Source organism: Saccostrea cucullata, unplaced genomic scaffold (genome assembly GCF_032062105.1).
Source record: "Saccostrea cucullata isolate Sc308-1 unplaced genomic scaffold, CSIRO_AGI_Scuc_v1 ctg439, whole genome shotgun sequence".
NCBI classification, from domain to species: domain Eukaryota; kingdom Metazoa; phylum Mollusca; class Bivalvia; order Ostreida; family Ostreidae; genus Saccostrea; species Saccostrea cuccullata.
The window spans coordinates 123,649-148,820 of NW_026928938.1; the positions used below are offsets into that span (position 1 = coordinate 123,649).

At 35.8% G+C, this 25,172-nt stretch overlaps 1 protein-coding gene across 1 annotated transcript; it reads left to right on the top strand.

Annotated features, from left to right (window-relative positions):
* Positions 1 to 59: 59 nt before the first annotated feature.
* LOC134279316 (protein dachsous-like) lies at positions 60 to 25,172 on the top strand (the record flags this gene model as incomplete). Its single annotated transcript, XM_062761674.1, has 9 exons — positions 60 to 204; positions 526 to 866; positions 11,298 to 11,394; positions 18,293 to 18,543; positions 19,621 to 19,738; positions 19,916 to 20,083; positions 22,655 to 22,898; positions 23,076 to 23,215; positions 24,769 to 25,172. Coding segments are annotated over 9 exons (1,779 nt in total), but the record flags the coding sequence as incomplete, so codon positions are not given.

Sequence of the window (25,172 nt, forward strand, 5' to 3'; positions counted from 1 at the left end):
AAATTGAAATTTAAGCTTTACATAATAAATCGGAATATTTATTAATTTCATGTTTCTGACCTAGAGTGCGGGATAGGTTCACCAGCTACGTTGATGCTACTTTTTGTCCAGCACTAGTTATCAATGTACTTCCTGTCAATGAGTATGACCCGATCCTCACTCCAACGTCTCAGACTATCACCATTCCGGAAGGTGCACCACAGGGTATGTTTCCCTGTAAATACTCTCATATTGAAAGATTTATACACATTTTATTATTAATAGCAAGGTACCATTAATGAAGAACTGATATAATTGTGTAAATAGAACAATTATTCGCAAAACTATACATTATAATAATTTTGCTGTACCCTTGACTTTTTTTTTATATATAAGTACAAGCAGTAAATACACGTGTTTAAAAACACTTGTACTAAACGTTAATTGAAAGACTTTTAAAGAAACATCGGAATTGGCTTCACATTTTCAATTATATACATAAACACTGTAATAAGTTTTTAAAAATTTGTCTACCAATGCTTTTAGATTTATACGTGGCTGAGTTTGCATGCAGTGACCAGGACAAGGAGTCTGTTGGAGATCCTGACGGATGTTCTATAATATCTATTGAGTCGGGAGATGATGCTAAACCGAATTTTAAACTGACTTCGAACACAGTTAATGGTACAGTTTTTAATGGTACAATATCTACAACTAACAACGTCATTGATTACGACACTGGTGACGTCAGATACACACTTTTTGTGATTGGTGTTGATAGTTCGACAAGAGATGCTCGTAGGACCGGAACCATGACGGTTACAGTTAACATTCAACCAGTTAACGAGTACACCCCGACCATACACAACCAACCACTAGGAACAATTGTGAGATATAATATATATTCTAATTTATCTATATTCTTTTTTCATAATATATACTAGAGGGAGCTACTTTGTTTTCATGTGAAAGATATGGAGAACACGAACAGCATGTTTTTACATTTCAAAATTTATTAAATGTCACTCTCTACCCAACTTGGAACATGACATCTGATGATTAAAGTGTTAAAATTTCTATGAATTATACAAATGCAGAATTATCTTTTAAAACCTTCATGTTTTAATCTGGAAATATTCGAAGTCTACAAATCTATTCAGTTAAGTGAGACATATTAAATTTTGGATATGAGGCTAGTTTGGCACAATCACAATTGTATATTAAGAATGGTCTTTGATCACAAGAAAAAAGTAGTACACAGCAAACAGGTAAAAGATGACATCTTATTTTTGCAAGATACGTTTTGATATTTAAAACTAAAAGATATGCAATGTTTTTGGGACAAATTATTGGTTTTGTTTACGTAATATAAACTAAACCAAATATTTTAAGTGATAATAATTTTTTGTGAGTTGACACTCTCGTGTAAATGCAAGAAAATAAAATTCTGGCAAACATAACGAGCTTCCCAGTATAGTTTAAGCACATTCTTGAGCTTACATATGCCATATGCATTTATATGAATTTGATTTAAAATGCTTTGTTAATTAAGTGTATTTTTATTCCTTGACTGAAGAGACCTAATAATTTGACATGTATAAGAAGTCCCCTTGCTTTATGATTAGTAAAGACAAGGTTATTATAAGATATAAAAGGTAAAATATTATTACTTCAATTGATTTTTTAAAAAAATATATTTTTTATCAAAAACTCATGGTTCTATATTTTCAGTTTTGATGCAAGTTAATTTGCATTTCATATCTAAATCTGTTTAATATCAATTTTAAAAATGAATGATAATTATCTATAAAAAGATCTCAAAGTGCGGTATATATACATGTAAATATCCAGTGAGTTTGTCACAAATATTCTATTTTTCATATAGGAAAGTTAAAGTCATCACGTTTATCATAAAGCTCGGTTGTTAGATTACCATTAACGCCCTTTTCAAGTAAAATATCCAAGAATGAAACAGATGTGTCAGACTCTGTGGTATTTTTTATCTCAAACTCACCAGGATATATCGTATCGTATGGAAATTACTATTGTTAAAACCACCCTTAAGATTACATATAACAGTAATTTAGCAAATGGTTTTTTAAAACAACAATTATTCTTAGGTTGGATATCTGATTTTACCCTCTTCTTACAAGGGTCTGATAGTTACTAGTATTGTATATTTAAAGCAACCCAAAATATCTGATCAGAACTCTTTCATAAATTAGGATAAATAAAGATCAAATCTTTGAATAAAATATAAAGGTTTCAAATAACATGAATAATGGGGAAAGTTTTTTCCTATATTAGTACTGTCTAAATCTCGGTGTTTAAAAATCAAATTTTGAATAACCTCAACCAAAAATTGAAAACCAGTAATATTGAATAAAATTCAATTCAACTTATTGACATCAACATAATGCTAAACACTCAAATTAAGAAATCAAATGAAAAACAACAAAAAAAAAAAGGAAAGATCAAAATATATCAACGTTAGCATGCAATACAATTTTTCACGTTTTTTTTTAAACCAATGCGAGTTTACGTCCATCAATTTTAATATTATCTTTACATATGGTCAATAAATTTGTAGATTAACCCCTTACATGGTATATACGCATTTCTACGCATCTGATTTGAAACACGAGTATAGTGTGAAAAAACATTCATAACTTCGTAAAAAATGCAAATATCAGAATAAATCTTGCACCGTTGGAAAGAAAAAATAATTACGGTAAAATAATAAACAGAAATTTTTTTTATTGGTTGTACCAGTTTTTTGCTAGCTTAAGTAAAACTTTGCTCACTATTTGGACGATTTTGTCATTATCAAAATCAATGCGGGGGTAACACGTTATAGTCTGGTCCTGATTTTTAAAAAGAAGGCTAAAAATAACTTCTAACGGCAAATAATTATTATTTGGTCCAGCATAGTTTTTTAGCCTAATTCGAGTATGCTGATTCCGAAAAAATATGCTGGCCTTCATGAAAATGGCATTGAAGAGGTCAAAATGGCGATTCAAAATAGCGGACATCCATTTTTTTCAATTTTCTCTTAATGTCGTTCAAAATGGAAAAGGTCGCGTGTGGATATCTCACTGAGTGAAATACAAGTATAAAATGATAATAGAATGCTAATATTATTAGTTTAACTCAGAAAATTTAGTCGTTTCTACACTTAATTCGAATTTTCTTTGATTTATTTGTCTGTTGCTTCTATATTCTGCTTTGTTCGGGATTTTACATTTGCAAACATCCATACACTGCAGATTTGTATTTTTCCCTCTACATCTCACTTTTCTACAGTTGAACAATATGTTGAATGTTGTTGCAGCTGTAAGTCAAAATGGCGATTCAAAATGGCGGATATTCATATTTTTTCAAATTATTTCTTAATGTCGTTTAAATAGGAGAAATGATTTGTGAATATCAAACTGAGCATAGTACAACTATATAAAATGACAATAGAACACTAATATTATCACATTAATTCGGAAATTTAGTCGTTGAAATTTGAAATGTGTTAATTAGCTAAAAATGGCAATTCAAAATGACGTCATATACACTCGAATTTCGTAAAATACTAGTACTTAAACTGCTTAATTCTGAGTTCTGCAGAAAATAAATTAATGGAGGTTTTTTATTAATGAAATAATGATCAAATATGCATTGGAGGTTTGAGGATACTTTTGTAAATGACTTAAGATTTTGATGACACGGATTTTTGTTTAATTACTTCTATTATTAAGATAAACTTTTGACGACAATTCGGGAGACATTTTACCTATTACCTATCTCACTATGCTTCTTCATATAAAAAGTTAATAGTATCATACAATAATTGCTGTTTAGAGGACAATATGAAAATTAAACTACCCCGAGGGCAGTATTCCCCGAGTATTATGGCGAGTGAACATTGTAGTTCGAGGGTTGCTAAATCATATCAGTTGTTGGAAATTCTTGATCTATTTTTAGTTCACCTGAGCCGAAGGCTCAAGTGAGCTTTTCTGATCACATTTTGTCCGGCGTCCGTCTGTCTGTCCGTCTGTCTGTCTGTCTGTCTGTCTGTCTGTCCGTCTGTCTGTCTGTCTGTAAACTTTTCACATTTTCGACTTCTTCTCAAGAACCGCTGGGCCAATTTCAACCAAACTTGGTACAAAGTATCCTTGGGGGAAGGGGATTCAAGTTTGTTCAAATGAAGGGCCACGCCCTCATTCAAGGGGAGATAATTGGGAATTAATGAAAATTTGGTGGCATATTTTAAAAATCTTCTCAAGAACCACTGTGCCAGGAAAGATGAAACTTATGGGGAAACATCCTCAGGTAGTGTAGATTCAATTTTGTTCAAATCATGACCCCCGGGGGTAGGACGGGGCCAAAATGGCCGACCAAAGTTTAACATAGAAATATATAGGAAAATTCTTTAAAAATCTTCTTCTCAAGAATGACAAAGCCATAATTCATCATATTTATATGGGAGCATGCTCAGGTAGTGTAGATTCAAGTTTGTTCAAATCATGTCCCCCGGGGGTAGGGCTGGGCCAAAATGGCCGACCAAAGTTTTACATAGAAATATATAGGAAAATTCTTTAAAAATCTTCTTCTCAAGAATGACCAAGCCATAATTCATCATATTTACATGGAAGCATGTTCAGGTAGTGTAGATTCATGTTTGTTCAAATCATGACCCCCGGGGGTAGGGCGGGGCCAAAATGGCCAACCAAAGTTTTACATAGAAATATATAGGAAAATTCTTTAAAAATCTTCTTCTCAAGAATGACAAAGCCATAATTCATCATATTTATATGGGAGCATGCTCAGGTAGTGTAGATTCAAGTTTGTTAAAATCATGACCCCTGGGGCTAGGGTCGGGGCCAAAATGGCCGACCAAAATTTTACATAGAAATATATAGGAAAATTCTTTAAAAATCTTCTTCTCAAGAATGACAAAGCCATAATTCATCATATTTACATGGAAGCATGTTCAGGTAGTGTAGATTCAAGTTTGTTCAAATCATGACCCCTGGGGGTAGGGCGGGGCCAAAATGGCCAACAAAAGTTTTACATAGAAATATATAGGAAAATTCTTTAAAAATCTTCTTCTCAAGAAGGACAAAGCCATAATTCATCATATATATATATGGAAGCATGCTCAGGTAGTGTACGTAGTTTCAAGTTTGTTCAAATCCTGACCCCCCGGGGTAGGGCGGGGCCAAAATGGCCGACCAAAATTTAACATAGAAATATATAGGAAAATTCTTTAAAAATCTTCTTCTCAAGAATGACAAAGCCATAATTCATCAAATTTATATGGGAGCATGCTCAGGTAGTGTAGATTCAAGTTTGTTCAAATCATGACCCCTAGGGGTAGGGCGGGGCCAAAATGGCTGACAAAGTTTTACATAGAAAGAGGAAATATCTTTAAACATCTTCTTCTCAAGAATGACAAAGCCATAATTCATCATATTTTTATGGAAGCATGCTCAAGTAGTGTAGATTCAATTTTGTTCAAATCATGACCCCATGGGGTAGGGCGGGGTCAAAATGGCTGACCAAATTTTTTAAAGATATATATAGGAAAATTCTTTAAAAATCATTTTCTAAAAATAGCAAATCCATGATTTGTCATGGGACTACTTTAGGATTTAAACTTTACAATAGAAAGCCATTTTCTACTATTTCCTACCCTTAGTGCTCAGGTGAGCGATGTGGCCCATGGGCCTCTTGTACATAGAAATATATAGGAAAATTCTTTAAAAATCTTCTTCTCAAGAATAGCAAAGCTATAATTGATCATATTTTTATGGAAGCATCCTCAGGTAGTGTAGATTCAAATTTGTTCAAATCATGACCCCCAGGGGTAGGGCGGGGGCCAAAATGGCCGACCAAAGTTTTACATAGAAATATATAGGAAAATTCTTTAAAAATCTTCTTCTCAAGAATAGCAAAGCTATAATTGATCATATTTATATGGAAGCATCCTCAGGTAGTGTAGATTCAAATTTGTTCAAATCATGACCCCCAGGTGTAGGGCGGGGCCAAAATGGCCGACCAAAGTTTTACATAGAAATATATAGGAAAATTCTTTAAAAATCTTCTTCTCAATAATAACAAAGCCATAATTGATCATATTTATATGGAAGCATCCTCAGGTGGTGTAGGTTCAAGTTTGTTCAAATCCTGACCCCCCGGGGTAGGGCGGGGCCAAAATGGCCGACCAAAGTTTTACATAGAAATATATAGGAAAATTCTTTAAAAATCTTCTTCTCAAGAATAACAAAGCCATAATTGATCATATTTATATGGAAGCATCCTCAGGTAGTGTAGATTCAAGTTTGTTCAAATCATGACCCCCAGGGGTAGGGCGGCGCCAAAATGGCCGACCAAAGTTTTACATAGAAATGTATAGGAAAATTCTTTAAAAATCTTCTCCTCAAGAATAGCAAAGCCATAATTAATCATATTTATATGGAAGCATCCTCAGGTAGTGTAGATTCAAGTTTGTTCAAATCATGACCCCCAGGGGTAGGGCGGGGCCAAAATGGCCGACCAAAGTTTTACATAGAAATATATAGGAAAATTCTTTAAAAAACTTCTCCTCAAGAATAACAAAGCCATAATTGATCATATTTATATAATTATGGAAGCATCCTCAGGTATTGTAGATTCAAGTTTGTTCAAATCATGACCCCCAGGGGTAGGGCGGCGCCAAAATGGCCGACCAAAGTTTTACATAGAAATGTATAGGAAAATTCTTTAAAAATCTTCTTCTCAAGAATAGCAAAGCCATGATTGGTCATGGGACTACTTTTGGATTTAAGCTTTTTCAAGTATAAACCAATTCTGCTTTTTCCTAGCCACAGTGCTCAGGTGAGCAATGTGGCCCATGGGCCTCTTGTTATCTTTTATTTCTATTTTTTAGAAAAAAATAAATGTTTATGTTCTTGAAGGTCTAGTGCAACATAACTTAGTATGATTTTTAAAATGAGGGACCATGACCAATTAGAGGGCTAATAATTGTTACAGCATATAAATCTGAATTTATTAATTATATTATAATATCCAAATAATAACATATTTATGAAGAATTATCAGTATAATATACGTTAACCATAAATTTTCTTGATTGCCTAGCTATGATTCTGTGTCCCTGCATTTGCATTTGTTATTCTCAGTCGAAAACTTCAACTGTATTCACAAATATTTCATGTTGTGAACGGATAATCTTGTATTGAAAAGTGTATTTAAATTTAAATTTTGAAAGAAGTCTGTTCACTTTATGCATGAAATGGCCCTGTAATACACCGATAAATTGTTCAATACTTGATTTTCTTTTTGAAGCATTAAAATAAAATAGAGACTTGGTACTTTCATATACTATTAAAAAATTTCTCAGCAAAGTCCAGGTCTTGAGAAACTGGCTTTATGAAATTGCAATGTTCTTGAATTTTTAGGTAAACAGGTATAATTGAGCTTTTTCAGTGACGAAAAATAATATGAGCGCACTCTCTGATCTAAAAAATAAAACATATCCATTAATCTTCAGAAACAGTTCCATCATTTACTAGTTGCATATTTTAGATCAGAGGTTGCGCTCTATATAAATATCAAAAAATAGCTTTAAAAATTGGCCGTTTTTGTAGATTTTTTCAGAATATGAGGAAATTGACGCTTTTCGTGACGTCATAATGCATTGACTAGCCAGAAAATGACGTCATTTTTATAGATACACATTCACAAATGCCTAAGATATTTAAGGCAATTGTTAACTAGAACACTACAGTTTCAGTTTTTCAGAAATTCACAGGGCCAAATAAGGCAAAAGTGAACCTTGTTCTTTACAAAATCTGAAAGAGGAAAATGTTTGTGTTCAATCTCCCTTTGATTCTTCATACAACCTTACACTATCCTAACAAAGAAGTGTGGATCTAGTTGCCTTGTAAAGTTCTTGGAGTGTTCGAGAAAATGTTGTTGCCAAGAGAAGTGATGACTAGATTAAAGTCAAGAATGGCTTAGGCCTATTTGTACGAAAGCTTGTACGTGAAAGGAATCACAAGGAATCTGCAGGCGCTCTCAAATTGCATAATTAACCAACTTTTCTCACTAAAATATGCGCACAACGTGATTCCAGATGATAAACTATGAGAATTTTCTTGCTAATAGAAATACCTTTCTACCCAAAAAGACAACAAATCTATACGGCCTCAAAATAGAAAGCTACATGTCTTGAATATCGGAGATTTTTTTGTACCCCTGCTTCTCAAGTTCTCAAGCGGGAGGGTATATAGTGATCGGTATGTCTATCCATCCGTTTGTTACGCTTTGGGGTACCCATCTATTATCCACAACTCCTCTCATACCACTGAATGAAATTTGATGAAACTTTCATGAATCTTCATTACATATATTGCCATTGTGCACCTCCTATTTTACTTTTTTGATCAAACACATATTTTGGGTTTCCCATAGCAAAACATGGACACTGTCATTATATTCATATGGGAGACGGGGGTATCATTTAGTGCGCTCATTGCTCACAGTACCTCTAGTTCATTTTGCATAAGGTTTTGGAAAACAAAATTTAATTTTAACATTAACCATAAAGCTGGAATAGAAGATGTAAAGGGGAAATACTAAGCTCTTACCAGTGCTAATTTCAAAACCTAGTACAAAGTATCGAAGAAATCAGACAAGAATTTCTTCCGTTATTTGAATGATGGAGGGATGTTGAAGTAGAAATGAGAGTTGATAATGACAGCGATCCAGGAGTAATTTCACGTGGACAGGGTCGGCTCAAAGGCGTTGGAACACGATCAAATACGAGGGGAAAATTTGGAAACTCTTAAGTTGAGTTTGTTTTTAACTATTTCCAGAAAAAAAATGAAACTTTTCTAGTATTTTTGTTTTTTCATATTTAATAGACTAATCAGTATACTATTTATAGTATATACAATATAAAAAAACCCAAACATTAATTTATTTTCTGCAAAACGACTCAAAATTTAGCATGTATATATAATAATTTTGAAAGGCAGAAAAGAAGATATTTTCATCTTGCCACCATTCCGCCAAAAATATAGTCCCTGTTAGATTTCAAAGGCAATTTGTCATTTCTATTTAAAGTTGTACAATTTTGATGAGAAAAGAAAGATGTGGTCTTTTAAATCTCTTACACCTAAATATATAACACATATAAGCAACTATACTTTGAATATTTAATCTCGTTAAAAACCAGAGAAGAATCCTATCTTAAATAATTTTTTAATAGTATATGAAAGTACCAAGTCTCTATTTTATTTTAATGCTTCAATTAGAAAATAAATCGTTTATCAATTAATTTGTATATCTACAGGGCCATTTAATGCATAAAGTGAACAGACTTCTTTCAAAATTTAAATTTAAATACACTTTTCAATACAAGATTATCCGTTCACAACATGAAATATTTGTGAATGCATTTGAATCTTGAGAATAACAAAATGCAAATGCAGGGACACAGAATCATAGCTAGACAATCAAGAAAATTTATGGTTAACGTATATTATACTGATAATTCTTCATAAATATGTTATTATTTGGATATTATAATATAATTAATAAATTCAGATTTATATGCTGTAACAATTATTAGCCCTCTAATTGGTCATAATCCATCATTTTAAAAATCATACTAAGTTATGTTGCACTAGACCTTCAAGAACATAAACATTTATTTTTTTCTAAAAAATAGAAATAAAAAATAAAAATAGATCAAGAATTTCCAACAACTGATATGATTTAGCAACCCCTCGAACTACAATGTTCACTCGCCATAATACTCGGGGAATACTGCCCTCGGGGTAGTTTAATTTTCATATTGTCCTCTAAACAGCAATTATTGTATGATACTATTAACTTTTTATATGAAGAAGCATAGTGAGATAGGTAATAGGTAAAATGTCTCCCGAATTGTCGTCAAAAGTTTATCTTAATAATAGAAGTAATTAAACAAAAATCCGTGTCATCAAAATCTTAAGTCATTTACAAAAGTATCCTCAAACCTCCAATGCATATTTGATCATTATTTCATTAATAAAAAACCTCCATTAATTTATTTTCTGCAAAACTCAGAATTAAGCAGTTTAAGTACTAGTATTTTACGAAATTCGAGTGTATATGACGTCATTTTGAATTGCCATTTTTAGCTAATTAACACATTTCAAATTTCAACGACTAAATTTCCGAATTAATGTGATAATATTAGTGTTCTATTGTCATTTTATATAGTTGTACTATGCTCAGTTTGATATTCACAAATCATTTCTCCTATTTAAACGACATTAAGAAATAATTTGAAAAAATATGAATATCCGCCATTTTGAATCGCCATTTTGACTTACAGCTGCAACAACATTCAACATATTGTTCAACTGTAGAAAAGTGAGATGTAGAGGGAAAAATACAAATCTGCAGTGTATGGATGTTTGCAAATGTAAAATCCCGAACAAAGCAGAATATAGAAGCAATAGACAAATAAATCAAAGAAAATTCGAATTAAGTGTAGAAACGACTAAATTTTCTGAGTTAAACTAATAATATTAGCATTCTATTATCATTTCATACTTGTATTTCACTCAGTGAGATATTCACACACGACCTTTTCCATTTTGAACGACATTAAGAGAAAATTGAAAAAAATGGATGTCAGCTATTTTGAATCGCCATTTTGACCTCTTCAATGCCATTTTCATGAAGGCCAGCATATTTTTTTCGGAATCAGCATACTCGAATTAGGCTAAAAAACTATGCTGGACCAAATAATAATTTTTTGTCGTTAGAAGTTATTTCTAGCCTTCTTTTTAAAAATCAGGACCAGACTAATCCCAACCCCACCCAATCCCCCTGAAATACTTAAATTGGTTTTTTAAAAAAATGTACATGTTCAAAATTTTCAACACAACAATAAATATTTTTAAATATATTGAACTAAGCAAAAAAACTAGAATGAAATTCATTATTAAATAAATGGGAATTCCAGCATGATTATGGTGTATTTCGTTGCCATGGCAACTGAAATGATATTTTTATAATCATTTTCAGAAACTACACAAATCCATATTTCAGAATATATATACATTAGTATCTACAAAAATTACAAGAAATGCCCCAAAAATGCATTGAAATCTTAATATCAATTTGTCTAGAAATACTTAAAATCTTTGTCATGGAAAGGGTTAAAAGAACATTAAAGCGACATTATAACTGTAAAATGAATTTTTAAAAAGATTTTGATGACTTTTCTAAACATATAGCGGTATGTAAATGATTTTTTGTCATCACAGATTCCGGAGGATACATTGGTTGGCAGGGAGATCTTTAAGGTGAATGCTACAGATCGTGACGCAGGACCTCATGGCAAGCTTACCTACAAAATTATAGGTAATTCCTTATAAAGAGACATCTATAAAAAAAAAAAAAAAAAAAAAAAAAAAAAAGAATATTGATATGGATTAATTTACCTTTCGATATTACGACCTTGACCAAAAAAAAAAAAGATTTCAAAACATTTTTTTCTACTAAAACAGGTTTTATTCTACTCTTTTTTTAATTATCAAGTGTAATAAGTTGATTACAATTTAATAAAGATTTATAGGATAAATATCACTTACGGACTCTTACAATCTAAACATTTGATTGTTTCAAAATTTTAATTTGTTTTTCACAAGGTTGCTCACTTCCCTATGGCATATGACTCTACCTCTGATGTTTCAGGGGTCCGTGTTTGCTCTGTTCCATTCATTCATTCATTCATTCATTCATTCTTTATTTCCTCAAAATATGAGATTATTTAACATAATCAGAACAACAACAGCGATATGGCTGGCGTGACAATAGCCGTATCAGCCCTGCAGAGCTGATATGGATTTGCAGGGCTGATATAGGTTATCAGCCCTGCAGAGTTGATACGGATCAATTTTACACCCCTAGTAAATTAAACCACAAAAACAGTACTTGTGATCAGACACAATGTTTTGGGGGGTTCATAATCTCTTAATTTTAACATTTTGAAAATAAGGATAATATAATTGACAAATAATAGATTATTTTCAAATTACGGATCGAGTGCATTGAAATAGAAGTAGAAATAAACCCAAACTCTATGAGACAATATGTAGGCCTACATGTATTTAAGAAGTCTATGCATGATTATTAACTTATTTTCTTTTCAACTTAGTTTGTGCTCACTGCTGTATTTTATTACTAAGTATGTACTAAACATAATAAAAATACCCTTTTCCACATCACATCCTGTATCAGCCCTCGGGCCTTTAGCCCTCTGGCTGATATTGGTGTCTCGGATTGATACAGAATGTTATATGGAAAAGGGTATGTATTATTCTCTATATAATTTCTTAGATAATTACTGAGGAAATAACACAGAACCATATATACTGGGCTCCTTCGAAATCAATCTTCATAAAAAAATTCTTTTCTCAAAATTTCTTCAATGTAAATGATCTTATTTCGTCTTTGTGTTTTGTGTATCATTTTAATAATGAGTATATGTCGATTGAGAACGTCCATTTGTCGAAAATAAATGTGTGGTGGTCCTGGAGGTACTGGGCACGAATTGCCCTGCTGCCTCCGATCACATGGTATACGTCACAGCACCTGTCGTGACGTATACCTATCCTCGCTCTCTTTTGTGTTACAAGCTGCAGAGAAAGGACGTGTCTCTGTTAGCTCCGTCATTATTGTATTTTATATATTATAACTGCGGGCACTAATAATCATCAATTTTATCATAGTGTGTTCTCTATTCCGCCATCACAGTAGATATTATAGGGAAACGCTATATTGACGCTGCGACCCAGGGTTTTTTGTCTGGGCAGCGGGGTGCCGGCCTAGCACGTGTTAGCTAGTGCCGTGCCATCTTGGATTTTTTGTACCTTTTTATTATGTAAAGTATTTTTATAAGGTTAAAGTCTCTTTTGTATTTTGTTTTATGCTTTGAGCGGATTAGCCGCGAGATATTTTTACGTGTATTTAATAAATTTATCTCGTGGTTTATGGGTGTAAATAATGGACCGAGAGATAAGCACTTAAAGCCGCCTCACAGCTGGAATTTAATTCCGGGGGGGGGGGGTGGTAGTGGCCAACTTTTTCGGAGCTAACTTGCTATCACTTCCAATTTTTTCCCTACAATCCTTCATTTCACTATACTATGGTATAAAGTAGGGGGGGGGGGGGCAACCATCCTTTCAATGAACATTTACTATAGTAAAGGTAATATTGGGGAAAAAAGGGGGGGGGGCAGAAGAAGCGATTAATCGAGTCAAAACTTATCAACTTAGTTGCAGAGCTTTAGCCCGCCGGCCATGAGCGGTAAGATCCCTATCTAGAGACCGTTAGAATGACCGCAGTCAGTCGCCCAATCCGGGCCATTATCGTGCCAGATCAGATTCTGAGTCTCAAGATCTTTGCGTCGCACGCAGGGGGTGCGCAGAGTCAAGGGACCGATTTTGCGTCGCAGACAGAGACGGACCTGATCCGAGGGACCTTTGCGTCGAATGGAGTTCCCCTAAGAGACCGTCGATAAGTTATGACAAAAGCACCTCTATGAAGGATCGACGTGCCAGCAGGGACCGTTCTGATCGACGTGCCAGCAGGGACCGTTCCGAGTCGCCGGATCGGGGCTCGTATAGAACATACTATTCCAGCGACTCGGAGGACAGCACCCGAGGATCAAGTCCCGAGCGAAGTCCTCGAGGGATCCGTCATCAAATAGGGGACGTTCTCGTGCGCCTATTATATGTTTCGAATGCCAAGAGCCAGGGCACTTGCGTCGCGACTGCCCGATCCGCCAGTGTAGGCGTAGATCGGGGACCCCTAAGCCTTGTCTTAAGTCGACGAGTAATAAAACTAAAGACAAACATAGTGCGTCAGACCATGAGACCAAAGTCAAGTTCTATGAGCCGAATGTGAATGCGACCTATGTTATTCCGTCTGTTAGGTCCGATAGTCAAACCATCGGTTCAGGGGCGTGGCGTATTCCGATAAGAGTAGAAAGCCAACAAGTGAGGGCAACAATCAACACAGCAGCCGACATAACGATAATATCGAGCGAACTTTACAAGGCAGGCTAGCTGGCGAGGGAGATGGTATGACCGCTCAGTACTTCGGGAGTCTTAACTTACGAATTGGGGATTATGATTTTGCTCACCCGATATATGTTGATCCTCTGCAAGATGATATGCTCCTGGGAATTGATTACCTGCGCAAGCATGGTGTAGAAATTTCATGTGGAGCTGGTACTTTAAGGGTCAAGGGCATTGACACCACATTCGCTATGAGTGTTGATGAGTCAGTACCAGTACTCGGTGCGGTTTCAGTCCGCAGAGTGCGGATTCCCCCGCACACTGCCCAAGTTATCGAGGGTACCCTTAGTTCCTATATGCCAGAGTTTATGCTGGAACCAGCTAGCATATTTCCGCCTGGTATATTAGCTTCGCGGACATACAACGCTGCAGGGAATAAAGCCAAGCTGTGCATCTTGAACTTGACAGACCGAAGTCATATTGTGAAGACTGGCACTAAGGTGGGGAAAGCCGTCCCCGCCGATCTAGTCAACGATACTAAACCCACAGTGCGTCGTGTAACCTTTGAGTGGGATACGAACTATGACCATATCGCTCCACTCTTAGAGCAGTTAAACAAGACCGCGCCTGTGGAAGTCAGATCTCAGGCAGCGGAGCTAGTCAAAAAATTTGCCGACGACTTTGCTGTTGATGGCCTTGATCTCGGAAGTTTTTCCGAGATCGAACACCGAATAGACACCAGTAACGCGTCTCCCGTCAAACAGCGGATGCGACGCACCCCCGCTGTATTTCAAGGGGAGGAAGAGGGTCATCTCGATAAGATGTTAAAAGCCGGAGTCATCCAGCCGTCTTCCTCGGACTGGGCGTCCGCCCCAGTTCTGGTCCGGAAGAAGGATGGCAGCGTCCGTTGGTGCGTGGACTATAGAACCCTGAATAAGGTGACCGTCAAGGACACGTACCCTCTGCCACTCATCGAGGAGTGCATGGACACGCTAGCAGGAAACCGCTGGTTCTCCAAGCTTGACGCTAACTCGGCTTATTGGCAAGTAAAAATAGCTCCAGAAGACCGGAAAAAGACTGCCTTTATAACAAAGTACGGCTTATTCGAATTTACTAGAATGGGGTTCGGTCTGTGTAATGCCCCTGCGACCTTCGCTAGGGCCATAAATTTGGTGTTGCACAGACTTAACTGGAAGATCGCCTTAGCTTTCTTAGACGATATCCTAGTCCTAGGATCTTCGGCGCAAGCTCACCTTGATAACCTACGACAAGTGTTTGAGCGATTCCGAGCGTAAGTTCAAGCCTCGGAAATGCGAGCTGTTTAAGACTAAGGTCGAGTTCCTTGGTAGAACCGTGAGCGAGCATGGAGTTGAGATGGGGGATCAGTACATTGAGTCAGTGCGTGACTGGCCTGTTCCGCGTGATATTTAGGGCGTAGAGCGTTTTCTCCTGTTCACCAATTATCACCGTAGTTTTATCCCTCACTTCTCCAGAATTGCGGCTCCGCTGTATGCGGTGACCAGAAAAAGCGGTTTCCGGTGGGGCGAAGAGCAGCATAATGCTTTCGAGGAACTCATTCAGTTAATGACTAAACCTCCAGTTCTAGCGATACCGAACAGTACAGGTCATTTCATCCTGGATACTGATGCCTCGGATCATGCCGTAGGCGGGGAATTAAGCCAAGTCCAGGGTGGGAAAGAAAGAACAATAGGGTATGGGAGTGCTGTGCTATCCTCAGAACAGCGCAGGTATTGTACTACTCGAAAAGAGCTATTGGCGGTTATTTGGACATACCCGACTTATGCCAGGGGTACTCGACGAGAATTAGGGTCGAAGACTTGCCGTGCGGCGGATGCCGGTATTGCCGCCGAGCCCACGAGCGCTGGCACGACTTTAATACTGAAATCGACGACGCAATTTCTTTGTCCCAACTCTTTAGCGAAACGCCTGTGTCAGCGGAGAGTCCTTCTGCTGAGGGGGGTGAATGTGATTCGTTAGACCCCACTCTCCGTCAGGCCATTGTTTCTAGTTCTTTGGAAGATACTCCCTCGACTGCGAGTACTTCTGCACTACCCAGTTTTCAGATTAATGTCAGTGGGGTGTCGAGTTTAAATCCCAAGATTGAGACAGTTAGTCCTCAAGTCTTAGAGTCTGGGGCTTTACCTGCCGAAAGCGACTTAATTTTCTGCAGTCCGGAAGAGAAGTGCTATCTTCTGGAGCGAGACTGCTTTTATCTAGACGAGTCAGGTGTTGTTTGGCGAGAACCCGAGGACTCGGATGCGCCCCGTCGGCTCCTTGTGCCGCGGAGTCTCCGATCCGAGGTCATGCACTTATGTCATGACATTCCGTCCTCTGGTCACCAGGGAATCCAGAGAACTAAAGAACGCCTTAAACAACAGTTCTACTGGTGGCGCATGACAAAGGACATTAAGATATATGTCAAAACTTGCGAAGTATGTGCGAGAAACAAGCGAGGTTCGTTGCCGAACAGATCCGAGCTTAAGAGTTATCAAGCCGGGAGCCCGATGGAAAGGGTACATCTGGACTTTCTCGGGCCACTCCCCAAAACTGATAGCGGAAACGGATACATTCTTATGATGGTAGACAATTTTACCAAGTGGGTAGAGTGTATTCCGCTTCCGTCTCAAACAGCGGAAGTTACTTTTCTCGATTTGGCTATCCTTACGAAATCTTTACAGATCAGGGCCGTAATTTCGAGAGCGAGCTGTTCTGCAAGATTTGCGCCATGTTAGGGATACATAAAGCCAGGACCACACCCTACCATCCGTCAGGGAATGGCCAGGTAGAGCTCTATAACCGCACTCTAATGGACGCAGTTCGCTGCTACGTCGATGGTCAGCCCAAGTCATGGGATAAGTACCTAGGCCCATTGGCTGGAGCATTGCGGTCCGCGGTAAATCGCCATACCGGTTATACCCCGAATCGTTTAATGCTGGGTCGTGAAGTAAATATACCAGCAACCTTGATGTTTGCCCCACCGCCTTCCACGTCTTTTCAAAATGGGGAGGAGGGTGAGGTGGACAGATACGTACGGGACCTCGAAGAGAATGTTCAAGGCGCGCACGACATTGCCCGCAAGAAACTTAAAGTCGCGCAGAAGGCAATGAAAAGGTCGCATGACATTAAGGTCCGTACCAGCAAGTTCAAAGTCTGAGATTTGGTATACTGGCGCCGCAATGCGGGAAAAATGTAGAGTCAGTTTGGAGGGGTCCCAGGGTTATACCTGAAGCCAAGTCAGTCACAATATTCGTAGTCAAATCTCGGCGCGAGGTCAAGGTTATGCACCGTGACAAGCTTAAGAGGTGCGAGTCCAGGCAACTCCCTAAATGGTTAATAAATTATCAGAAAAAGTTGCCCGGACAGTCAGTAGCCCGAGATGGGGACAGTTCTTCTGTACATGACGTGGTTGCACCGCTGGGGACCGCGGACTCAGGAATAAGTCCTGAGAGCCTGGGGAGTAGGGGTCACCTGAAAGTAAGCCCCAAGCCAGCGGAGTCAGTAGGTCCGTATATGGGTACTCGTAAGCGGGTTAGGGAAAGACAAGATCAGCCCGTACAGCCCAAGTCGCCTAAAAGGCCTTGAGCAACTAGGGGAACTAAAACCAGAAAATATTGTGTTTGTTTGCAGTCTAATCCCAAGGGGATGATGGTGCAGTGCGACAACTGCCGGGACTGGTTCCATCCTGGGTGTGTGGGGATTTGTGAGGATTATGCTAAGACAGTGCCTCAGTATATCTGCCCTGAGTACAGTCCCGTCGATCTCGGTTGCGAATAGTTTGGGGAATTCTGTCCCCGCAGGGATGAGGGGTCAGGTGCAGCTATTTAAATTTTAAACTTCTTTCTTAGTTTGTCCCATTGTAACGGGCTGGGACGCCCTTTTTTCAAAATGGGGAGGAATGTGGTGGTCCTGGAGGTACTGGGCACGAATTGCCCTGCTACCTCCGATCACATGGTATACGTCACAGCACCTGTCGTGACGTATTGTACCTATCCTCGCTCTCTTTTGTGCTACAAGCTGCAGAGAACGGACGTGTCTCTGTTAGCTCCGTCATTATTGTATTTTATATAAATTATTATAACTGCGGGCACTAATAATCATCAATTTTATCATAGTGTGTTCTCTATTCCACCATCACAGTAGATATTATAGAGAAACACTATAAATGCATCAATAATTTACAACTGCAAACTCTTGGAGAACTCCAATATTTTGATTAGGTGGAAATGATATGAATCGGACCTTCTTGATTAATCCTTCAACGGGACAAATTTACCTCCATAAGCCAGTTGACTTTGAATCTACCGAACCAAAAACACACTCTTTACGGATAAAAGTTTCTGACGGAGGAGGGCTGTCATCTATTGCTACTGCTGACGTCACAGTAACTGACGTCAACGACAATAAACCTGTCTGTACGCCCAAAGAAGCAAACATCACCTTACGTAAAGATCAGGTCCTTGGAACAGCGGTAATCATAATTAGAATATAAAATCTGGTATAAGAAAATAAAAGGTCTCTTACAGTCTCTTATGTTCATAAGTGCTTTGGAATGTTTATGTATCCATATTTGATTTAAATTTCTTGAATATTCTTAACAAGACGGAGTCTAATTCGAGTGTGCATGGCTTTGCGCAGCTTTTTGATTTCATGCATTCATATGTGTAGCAGTACGCTTATCGAAAATATTGTGATATTAAAATAAAAATAACATTATCTGTTACTCCAAATGGTCTCAAAATGTTTTTTACGACAAAAATTAGGAAAAAATGTTGGAAATGGCTTCCACGACGTCACTGTTCTTACTGCTGTAAGCAATGCATGACGCTGCAGAATGACGCACAACTCGCTTGAGTATTCAAGACGTCCATGGATATTATACTAAAAACTAATGACAGAACATCAAAAGAAATATACTAGCAATCTAAATATTGTTTTTTTTTTAACAAAAAAGTCATACCAGTTATATTTATACCACAATATGGCAATTTTAGAGATATTGTGTATCAAAAAATAAACTTTGCAATGAGTCCCCAAAGCAATCTAAATGGTAAACCTTTTTAAAGTTTCTCAGTTTGGTGACTTTTTGCAATAACTTTCATGTACTTGACTGATAAAAGAAATCTCAAAGGCTGAAATACAAAAAAAATATTAAAAAATGTGATAATTTGGCACTTTTCAACTAAAATATTAGTTCAAAATGTTTTTTTATACGTATGTTTGAAAACATGTTAAGTGTTATTATGGTTAAAAATTGTAACAGTTCACTCTTAAAGCACTGATTTTTTTTTTTCAAATTGCTTTGATATTGTCCCAAAATAATGACTTTCAAATCTTTGCTCAAAGTGCATTGATTTTTTCCAAATTTTGATGCACGTTGAATTTTTGTTAAATGCCTAACTTTTTCGTTAAATGGTGACGTCTCTACATCAGTGAAAAACTCTGGAATGGGACGTAAAGCTCCCATAAAAGCATTTATTCTTTCTATAAGATAGTTTTATTCAACTAACTGAGTATATGGTTTTCAAATAAATGAAACTGAATGTAGGTTTTATCAATCACGTGTACTGACGCGGATGCGGGGACCAAATTCAAATACCAGATAGCTTCTGGAGATGGAGGAAAGTTTGATATATCTGACGCTGGTGACTTGATAGTGAAACAAGGTAGTAGCAGCTTTTTATTATTACAAAATCAAGAGATAAACAGTTTGGCGAAAGATAAATTAAGATTAGATCAATAACTGATATAAGAGCGTTAGTAAAAATAACCAACACCCTATAGATACAACGCATTGGTGGGTTATATTTCATTATTAAACAATATTTTCTATTCCTCCCCAGATCCTTATCAAGACGTTGACAGTCCAGTCTACAACGTGATGATTCAGATTTCTGATGGTTTCCATTTGGTATTCGTCACTGTCTCTCTCCGACTAGAGCGATCAGGTGTCGACAATAAAAACTCATCCTGCACAACAAAGAACTGGAGAAACGGCTTTAATGGAACAGGTGCTCCTTTTATTTCATTTATTTTTACATTAGTTTGTTTTATTGCATCAACTGTACATTTATTATTTATTTAATTTGATAAAAACCACATGTGACGCAATTAAGACATACATATAGTAGACATATATCTAGTTACAGAGATTTTCTCCTTTTAAATGCATTACATATGAAGTTACGAATATTTCTTGTTAAATTAACATTTGCTGGATTAAGAATATCATAAGATATGCATGTATTGTTTTAAAAAGTTCAAAATTCACTTCTTAGTTTTTTTATTGAGTGAACTTACAAAAAGAAATGTTCATCCTCAACAGCACTTTGACTATTAATACAATGTCTCTCATCTTTTGGTAAAATTGGCTTATAACATCAGCCAATATCTATCTGTAATTTGTGATTTACTTAATCGAGTAACAAAAAAAACGAAGAATTTCTTACAAATGGAAAAATTTAATTATGGTTGAATTTCAAGCTTGTTTAGATTTCCTTGACGTATAAACTGGTCGTAGAATTATTATTTGCCATTACATTTTTCTTTGATATTTATTATATCCCTATAAACTATATTCTCAAAATATTTTCTCACATTATTTTCAAAATCATTTATTGATAATGTATTAGCATTTGAAACAAAGACTTTATCAAGTATAGTTTGTATACAGTTTTGCCAACATGTTTTTTCCATTTCCTGCAAATTTTTCATCCTCTAAATATGCATGATGTTAAAACAAGCTGGAGTTTTCTTGGTCCGAAACAATTTTCTGTAATAATATCTGAATAATACTCGCAATTTATATATTCTGAAAATAATAGGAAGGGCCCCAAACTCTACTCTGACAGCTAAATTAGATTCTTTTTATGGACCCCTAAAATGTCTTTTAATATGAAATATTGAATTCTTTCAAATTGAGTTTTATATTTATATTTAGAAATAGAAAAAATAACATTTACAAATTGCATGGAACAGGACATATCTTCTAGCATGTTATACACATAAAATATATAAACAAAGCACTTGCTTAACATAACAGATATTTAATATGAAGAATACAAAGTAAAGAAAAGTCTTCAATTCTAAATCATTACAAATTCAAGCAGCCAGAAATTAAAGGGAAAAAATCGTTTCGAGTGTTTTGTACTAGGCACATATCTGTTTTAATGTTCTTCAAATTGCATGGGCAGGGGCAAATATTTAAGAAAAAAAATATTTTCTCTATGAATTCGACTACCCGTATGTAGAAGTCTACATATAAAACATTCATTTACATAGATTTACAGCTCAACGCACTTTTTAAACTCACATGGTTTTTCGCACAAATTAAGGTCACATTTTTCTTGCAATAAAACTTAAAATTATCGAACTTCAGTACGAGACATAACCCTTATATTATTTTACGTTAAAGGTGCATATTCTCTAAAAATCATTACCTTAAGTTTAAAAACTCGATGTTTTAAAAGGGAATGTGTTTAAAAAATGTGTGATGTTACATGTGTATGATTCTACCATACGTATTCACAAATTAATAAATCGAACTTTCTTTGATACTACCGGTATATAGTTGAAATGTTCAAATTGACTTCTTACAGACGAGTATTTTTCTACGTAATTTGCAGAATTTCCTTACTTGTCTTGGTTTTGTCGAAATGCAGCGCCAAAAAATGACAAAACTGCATAAAGAAATCATGTCAATGGATATGATAATAAAGTATTTTTTATCTTTCAACAAATTAAATTGTTACTATTGAAAAGAAAATTCTTTTACATTTAGGATCTGAAACTTTGAAATTTTGCGTTGGAAGGTATCTTTCATGATGCTAGATTTCAGAGAGTTAACCTGAAAAAATATCATCTTTTAACACTGAAATAGTCGAATAGATGAGAAATACTTCTATCATCTTACGCCTTAGTGTCATATTAATGTACAGGAAATACGAAAATTACATGAACTGCGCTTTTTCTGTATTTAGGCAAGGCAAAGGTGTGTAAATTATATTTAGAGTAAAGGAATAAGATCAAAATTAAGTTATAATTCACTTTTAAAATATATTTTGTTGTCACGTTACACAATTTTGCATTATAACAATGTGACCTTAATTTGTGCGAAAAACCATGTGAGTTTAAAAAGTGCGTTGAGCTGTATATTTTGACGATTTGATAAAATGTAGTAAAATGAGAAAACCGTCTCCTTTTTTAATCTTTTAGCATTAGAACTGATCGAGCCTTTCAATTTTTTCTCAATGAAATGTGTTCACTTCAATTCAATGACTTCTAGGAGTTGTTTACTTTAAATCAGATTTTTGAAATTTTGGGTTTTTTTTCTTTTCACATACATGAATGACATTGTTTTCAGAGAGTATATTTGAAACATCTTTGTTTCTTTTCTGAGACTAATATCATAATATTATTTTATGAATAAGATCTGTAGATTTAACTTATGAAACTTGCGATTTCGGAGCAGTTGCTACAAGGCTTTATAATTGTAGTCTTATATTATACACACTTACTAATTGTGACGGAAACATATAGAGATCTTAGAGATATTTTTATAACGATCAAAATTAAATTAATAGTTGGAACAAGAACTAAAGCCGTTTGTGTGCGTCCGTCGCTTGGTAGCGCTACAGTTTCCACGGAGGAGACAATATATGTTGGTTCTACTATTTACACGATTTCCGGATTTGATGCCGATGGAGACAGAGTTATATACTACATGAGAGGAGATGACCCATATTTTTCACTGAATGGTAGAAATCTTGTTGTGAAAGCTCATTTGGATTTTGAACAAGCAACTCAACATATTGTCAACAATGTATGGTAAATGTCAATATTTTTTTTCATTTATATCTTCTGCGAAAATTTTTATTTTTTAACTGTTGCTTTAAATATAAATATGTGTATTTTACTTTTTTATTCTTTAATTGTGGCTCATGTTAATACCAAGATATAAAATTATTGAATTTACTTAGAAAAATATATTTGACATAATGAAAGGGTGAGAGACGGAAGTACCTCCGCTTCTGATGGAGAAAATTGTCCAGAGATTACTGTCAACGTTCTGCCAGTCAATGAACATGATCCACAATTCTGTGTCGCAACTCAGACAGTATACATTAAGGAAAGACTTCCACAAGGTAGCGAAATCACTCAGTGAATCGCTAATATTTAATGATCATATATTTTAACATGTACAGAAGAAGATACCAAATCCTGAGGAAAATCAATGATATAGTATTAAACGTTGTACAAAGAGAGTTGAAATTTCTTCAAAATTTACTTAAATTATAAATTAACAATGATTAAGGAATAGGAAAAGAGGAAACGCACATTTTTTAAGTACCAGGCAGTCTTATTCCTGATGAAATATAGGAAGGGAACAGTATTCAAGTTCAGAAGTACATTAAAACAATATTGCAGAGGAAACAGTGATCTTTAAAATATCAGAGGAGGGTTCAGGTGTAATGCAAAAGTAAGCATTCCCTGCCGGCCGGTCACACCCGCCGTGTGCTCATTGTCATTATTGGGAAAAAAGAAAAATCCGTTATGTTAACCTGAAATCAAAATTTATGATCAACGTGATTACTTGGCAATTCTATTGTGAAGCTCCATTATTCACTAGTATGTAGTAATATTCTATTACCCCATCTCCTGCATACGGAGTTTCTCCCTGTTGATTTGATACAAAAGAGTTCTAAAATTAGGCAAATATCGAAAAACAAGTTGATGATACAAAAATATGAAATGTCTCATTTAAAATCACGATTTTGTAATTTTTATGGTTGAAACAATATTCTTGTCAGCAAATACAATTTATCAGTAGGTCGAATACTTTGTGACGTTTTTCATACCCAAATTGTAAGTTCATAATTTACACACTGAATAGTAGACAGACGTTTCCGTTATATGCCCAGATCACGACAATGACCTTGTCAGCAAATTCAATTTATCATTGAGTCAAATGCTGACTGACGTTTTTCATACTTATTGTAAGTCCATTATTTATACATTAAATTGACATTGAATTTTTCCGTTCCTCCCCGATCATGCAAACAGACCTCCAAACAGGCGCCATGGAGAAGAACTTTTGAGCATCCCGATATATGCATAAATTTAACCGGTCATAAAAAACGCCGTGTGCTCCTTGTCGTGATCGGAAAATAACAGAAAAATCCGTCGTCAATTCAGTGTATAAATAATAGACTAACAATTAGTATGGAAAACGTCAAAAAGCCATTAAACAATACAAAATAGGAGTAGATCTAGAGCAAACATCGACCTCAAAAACATCACAGGTAGGATCAGGTGCCATGGAGGTGTGAGCATCCCATGCTGACCGGTTACACCCACCGTGTGCTCCTTGTCATCATCGCGAAATAACGGCAAAATCCGTCGTCAATTCAGTGTATAAATAATGGACAGACGATTAGTATGAAAAACGTCCATCTTTTTTGCACAAATCTTTTGATCCCTGATTTTTCACACTTGCCTGAAAATCATTCTTAACAATATTCTTGTCTTCATCCTAGATATTTATTCCTAAGTTTGAGGATACTTTAAATTTGCCAAAAAGGTTCAATTGTCGTTTTATCTTTGCAAGTATTTCTCCTTTAGTGTTATCTATATTATATTAGCAATGTTTACAGGTATTTAATTATCAAATAATAAGATAAATTGGTATTCTTTGTAGATTCTTTTGTGGCTCGCTTTGACTGCACAGATTTTGACAAGGATCATCAAGGTTATCCTACTGGGTGTAGTGACGTATTCATTGAGTGTGGAGATGATCAAATTCCGAAGTTTCAGATTGTCGGCAATGAAATATTAACCACAAGTAATGCTATTGATTACAGCACCTGTGGTACCAGCTACACGCTTATTGTTGTTGGTGTTGATAACCCCTCGCGTGGAAGCCCTAGAAGTGGGACCATGACAGTCTCTGTCAACATTGAACCAGCAAACTAACGAGGAAAATGTCATTTAGCGAAGTGTTGACGTCTCTCCTATGTTTCCTATCTTTAGGGATTTTTTAACAAATCGTTTCATGTTCAATAACAACACAAAAATACCTTTTCATGTTATAATGAAAATATA